At 37.0% G+C, this 5,515-nt stretch overlaps 1 protein-coding gene across 1 annotated transcript in view; it reads right to left on the bottom strand.

Annotated features, from left to right (window-relative positions):
- ankle2 (ankyrin repeat and LEM domain containing 2) overlaps positions 1-2,100 on the bottom strand; it is a 23,607-nt gene extending 21,507 nt beyond the window's left edge. Inside the window, exons 1-2 of the mRNA XM_037681246.1 lie at positions 1,973-2,100; positions 520-1,023 (exon numbers count right to left, since the gene is read on the bottom strand). Of these exons, the coding sequence (XP_037537174.1) occupies positions 520-1,012 (493 nt within the window). The 5' untranslated portion in view covers positions 1,013-1,023; positions 1,973-2,100. The remainder of the gene's footprint in view (positions 1-519; positions 1,024-1,972) is intronic.
- Between the last annotated feature and the right edge of the window lie 3,415 nt (positions 2,101-5,515).

Below are 5,515 nucleotides of genomic sequence, written 5' to 3' on the forward strand. Positions count from 1 at the left end.
ATATATATATATATATATATGTATATACAGTAGAAAAACGGTAGAAGCTTGAACTCATAAAAGAAGCTAAATAACAGCTGATTTCACAAGTAAACAAGATAAAGTTTGGGGGACTTTAGACTCTAGTAAGGTAAAAGTTAGGTTAGATAAATCAAACAAAAAAAAAAAAAAACAATCACATTTATTCAAGACTGAAGAAATAACATTAAAGCTGTTGTTGCACATCATCCCACTGGTGTGACTTCATAATTGTGACTTCACTGGTTTGTCGTCATTATCTGCATCATTTTTATGTCTATATTTTTTATTTACTTCATTTTGTATATTGCTTCGTGTGTTACCTGTTGTTTTGTCTGTACAGCACTTTGGTTGGCCTTGTTGCTCTTTTAAGTGCTTTATAAATAAAGTGGTATGGTATGGTATAATGTTTATAAAATTTAAATATAAAGTTTAGAGCAAAATAAAATGTGTTTGGCTAGGGTGAGTAAAAAAAAAAGTGATGTCATGAGTCTCTCTTACCATTTCTGGACAAGACATCCTCCCACGGTGGACAAACTCCATAAAAAAAAGTTGGGGACACTTGTGCTGGCTTTGAAGGGGTTTGTGTTTTGTACTGAGCGTCAGTGCAGTCAGCAGAGCTGTGAAAGGCTGACCTTACTGAGATCTCTTCTTCCTCTGGTGGGTTTAGTCCCACTCCGTACCCAAAGTCCATCTCTTCGCCATTGTTCTCAGACGAACTGCTGCATGCTGCGATAGTCTCGGGGACAACTGCTGGGGTGGCACCTGACACAGGCTTGGAGTGATCTACTCCAGTTTCAAGGCTCAGCGTTGCATCGTTGCCATCTGTTTCAGCTGCAATGCCCTCTTGCTCAGCGAGGACACGAGCTAACTTCCTCTCGTAGGTGGCTCGGGTGGTGGATGTGATGGGGCCGCACTTGACGCCTGCTCGAGCGAATTCCTCACAGAGCTCGGCAGCACCTAGTCCCTTCAGCCGGATCAGAACCGCCTCCATGCTTCAGCTCCCTGTTAACAAAACAGACTCTTGAAAAATGTGATCAGGAGTCATTCATGCATCAAACACGATGTAATAGACAACGAACATTTATTTCTGTAGTGTTTCATAACTAAACAATCAGAAATAATATTCAGATTTCTTTTTACTTAATCAAATACTCTATGCAGCCAGATGTTCATAAAGGACTTCAACACGTGTGTTATATATTAAAGAACATAATTTACATACAAACATATAGATTTCATCTTTGCTAGGCAACAGGAGGTTTTCACTTTTTGCATTATTAACGCACACCAGTATTAAAAACTAAAAAGTGAAACACAGGTCAATATTTCTGACAGCTTTCCTCACATCCTTTAGATATTATACGAGTTTCATAATTAATTCCTCCTTCAGTATACTAATAAGCAGTGAAAAGCTGTAAAATATGAGCGACGTTGTCTTCCCCATCAAAAACACACTCCGTGCCAATCATTTCATTTTAGGCTGCATTTATTATTCACACGCAGCAGCTCGTTCAAACTCATTATTCTTTGAAGTTTAAAATACAAACGACCCTTTTGCACAAAATAAAACGCTTCTATTTGTGTCCAGCATTTTCTAAAACATAAACGACGACACAAAAGTTGTATTAGCTCGTGTCGGCTAGCTTGCTAACCATCAGTCAAGCTAGAGAAGCCGGGGGCTTCTCGTGCTAACAGCAGGAACCGCTTCCGTTTAACAGTTTTAGTTGTTATGGATTAACAGATTGAGGCTGACGAACTCAAATATGTAATCCCGAACGAGCAGGGCACGTCGTTATAATATCAGCTCTTTATCCGCATGCTGTCACGCCCAAGTATGTCATTCGAAATGGGTTTTCGGATCACCGTAACAAATCTGATACGTGGTCATGATGCCGATAGAGATCCAAGCGCACGTGATGACATGTACCTGCACATGTGCCACGATACTTACCGAAAAACATGTCGCTACATATAACGAGGGGTCGGTAAAAACATTTAGTTCTGAACAAATAAACTTAAACAGACACAAAGCTGAAGACGGTCTGGACTCATTGTTTACAACATGTCATGCGCATGCTCAGTTTTAAGGGAGGGCGCACAACGCATTCAATGTCTGTAGGAAAATTCACCACTTCGCGTTCTGATAATAATGCCCCATAATTCAGGCAGAAACATCTACAAGGTTAAGTCAGGTCCTCTGGACGAATTCTTCTAAGTTGAAATATTTTGTCTTTTAAGAGAAGGTTTGTAGGCTCAATCATCCAGGTAGACAACAACAAAACAGGTTAAATCATGTCATCTGCACCAGTTTCTTTAAGGGAGAAACGTTTCGTCTTCCATCCGGAAGACTTTGTCAGTCCATGGCCTGCCAACCAGGTCTGTCCCATATCTGGTCTTCACTGCTGTTTCAAGACAACTTCCTGTTGGAATCTCAGAAGCAGAACTTTGGTGTCCTCATGCTGTTTCTGTGAGTAGCAAGTCGGCCATCTGGCCTAAAACATTCGATTGCTATACATGATTGATTGTTTTGGACAGATGGGCCTGTGTTAAAAGACTGATGATGTCTTCCGGGTGGAAGATGAAACATTTCTCCCTTAAAGAAACTGGTCTAGATGAAATGATTTGACATTTTTTGTCGTTTTGTCTTTTACCATCAGATTAACAAGATGATATCATTTATATGACGGATGGTCCTTTTTTTGCATGTGTATAGCTGGTACTGGCTGTCAGCAGCAAACTGGTTGACCCCTGAGAAGGTGCTGCAGTGTCTCAGACTGAAGAAGTCTTTTGGATAAAAGAGGAAACATTTCAACAAAGAAAAATCTATCCAGAGGACCTGACATGGCAACCTTGTTAGATCATAACTACATGGCAACCACAAGTGAATTATAACACCTTTCACTAAAAATACGTAAAAGTATAAAATAATAACCATTAAAACTGTTTAAAAGAACAGTTTGAAGCATCGTACATTTAAAGGGGAAGTGGAGAGCCAAATTTAATGAGTTAAAATTATTTCGCCATTTCTATTATTAGTCAAAACATGGCAACCGAGTGGCACAGAACAGTCAAAAGAAACTGTAAAACTCGGTCCCTTTACCCTTGTTGTACAGATAAGCGTACAAGTAAAATGTAGTTTACGATTTCTTAATTTTATACATTTAATTGTATCATTACCTACCTCTTCCTCTCCCCGGCTGCCAACGCTGTGTTCTCATCACCGCGACGCGACGGATTCAAAATGTTCACCAAGGACCCCATGTGTCCAGTACACTGCCTGAACAAAAGTGCAACCATAAAGTAGAATCCTAATGCATTTTTTTATTATTAATAAAAACACAGAACTACAGAACACTACAAAAGAGAAAGATATATACAAACACTCGTGAAGGGTGTCATAACTAAAGTTTACAAGCTGGGGGGGGGTTACAAAATGATGAAAATTGAGAAATACATATATAAAAAACATTAAATGAAAAAAATAAACATAAGAAAAAAAAGGAGCAAAACAATATGAGAAACTTAAAACAAGTTTTTTTTATATCTGTTGTGAAATGGTTCTAGCAGTTTTCCAGTTTTTTTTATCTACTTATTGAAGAATAGTACAACTTGAATTTGTTCATAAAACACGGGAAGGAGGACTTATTATCCCTCCACTTACTACAATGAATGTGGTACTTTGCTATAAGGATGACTATATTTATAGCATCAGAGTAAGCTGAGCTTAAATTATCCATATAAAATAAAATGGCATCAGCATCAAAGGGAGGAATGTTAACCCTAACCCTATATATAATATATATATATATATATATATATATACACACACACACACATTATATATTTATTTCAGACTTCACTTTGTTAGACATAACTAGGGGTCTGCAATCTGTGGCTCTGGGGCCACATGTGGCTCTTTGGTACCTCTGCAGCGGCTCCTTCAGGCTCTGACCAAAACTAAAATAAAAATGAATTTTATTTAAATTATTGCCAACAGTGAAAATGGCTAGCACGTGTCTTGCCATTTCCAAATATGTGAAGAATAGTACAAATACAACGAGTAAAACGTGGACTGCATCATGCTAGTAGTTTGTTAGCCACTTTGAGTCGACTTCCAGTCAAACTATTAAATACTCCACCAACACGAAGGCCATAACAACTTGCACCTTATGTGCTCTCCAATATATTTATGTAATATGTTATTGTAAATTGTTGTCTCAGTGTTTGTAACCCACTGGCGTCTGTTATATCATTACTGTATACTGCATTTTATTGTACTGTTTTGTACTTTTTCAATAAAGATTTTTTTTTAAGTCGACTTGGTGTCTCTCTCTAAACCACCAGAATGTTTTGGGATATCTTTAAGACAAGCTGCAGAGAAGGAATATTTGATGACTCGAAGTATAAAACACAATAAAGTCAAAGTAAACTATTTTTCTTAAAAAATGTAACTGGATATTCAACAAACTGGACTAATTTTATGCCGTCTTTAACTTTATGCTTTAAGTAGGAAACTTCATTCTTCAACAATTAAGCGAACTCACATCGGCCTGCAGAGTTCAGTGTTTTAATTTTTATAAAATTGTTAAAAATTGTGTATTCTTTCTTTCTTTACATGAACTTGTTTTTTTCTTTTGCATTAAAATGTAAAAATATCAATAAATGTTAATAATAGATTGACATTATTCATTTTATAACATCACCCCCACTGGCCAGAAAAGCCATCTCCAACCAACAAGTGGTCCACGGGCCACAGTTGACAGTACACAGTTGTAGCAGGTTTCGTGGCTCCGGACACACAATTAGTGGACAAAGTGGTAAAACTGGCTCTTTTTATCACAAAGGTTGCAGACCACTGGACATAACGTAGAAAATTAGGACTTTTGCAATACTTCGTGCTATAGAGAACATTGAACACACATAATAAACGAATAGTGCAAATTTTATGACAATCACGTTTCTCAACATAAATGTTCAATCAATCAGGAATGAATTATAGTTTAAATTTTGGAAAAGGAAGAAAAAGACAAGCGTAATGCAAGTTTATATATTCAACGCAGAAGCATTTTATGTAACATACAGAAAATTAACTCACTTTCTTTGATTTCACTTTCAAACAGATCTCTTTGTATTTATTGCCCCTTTGAAAATTGACAAGCAAACAGTGGTAATGGGACAAAAATTAGTTTGGGAATGCAAGGGCTGCAGCACAGGTGCATGCAGAAATGTCTGATATTCTCTCAGTCCGCAGATTTATTACATCTGGTTTGCATGGAATCTCATATTTCACCTCCTTTGCAATATCAAATAAGATTGATTTACAATAATAGAAAAGAGACCTGTGTTAATATATTAATATCTGAAAACACAACAGCCCCAAAAACAATTCAACATGTGGCGACTCAATGAATTCAAGGTCTTTTTGTAAATACAGTCAGTACCAACGCAACAACAACAAAAAACACAATACACTTCTTGTTAATAGAAGTAACTT

Source organism: Nematolebias whitei, chromosome 8 (assembly GCF_014905685.2).
Source record: "Nematolebias whitei isolate Nwh7 chromosome 8, NemWhi1, whole genome shotgun sequence".
Taxonomy (NCBI): domain Eukaryota; kingdom Metazoa; phylum Chordata; class Actinopteri; order Cyprinodontiformes; family Rivulidae; genus Nematolebias; species Nematolebias whitei.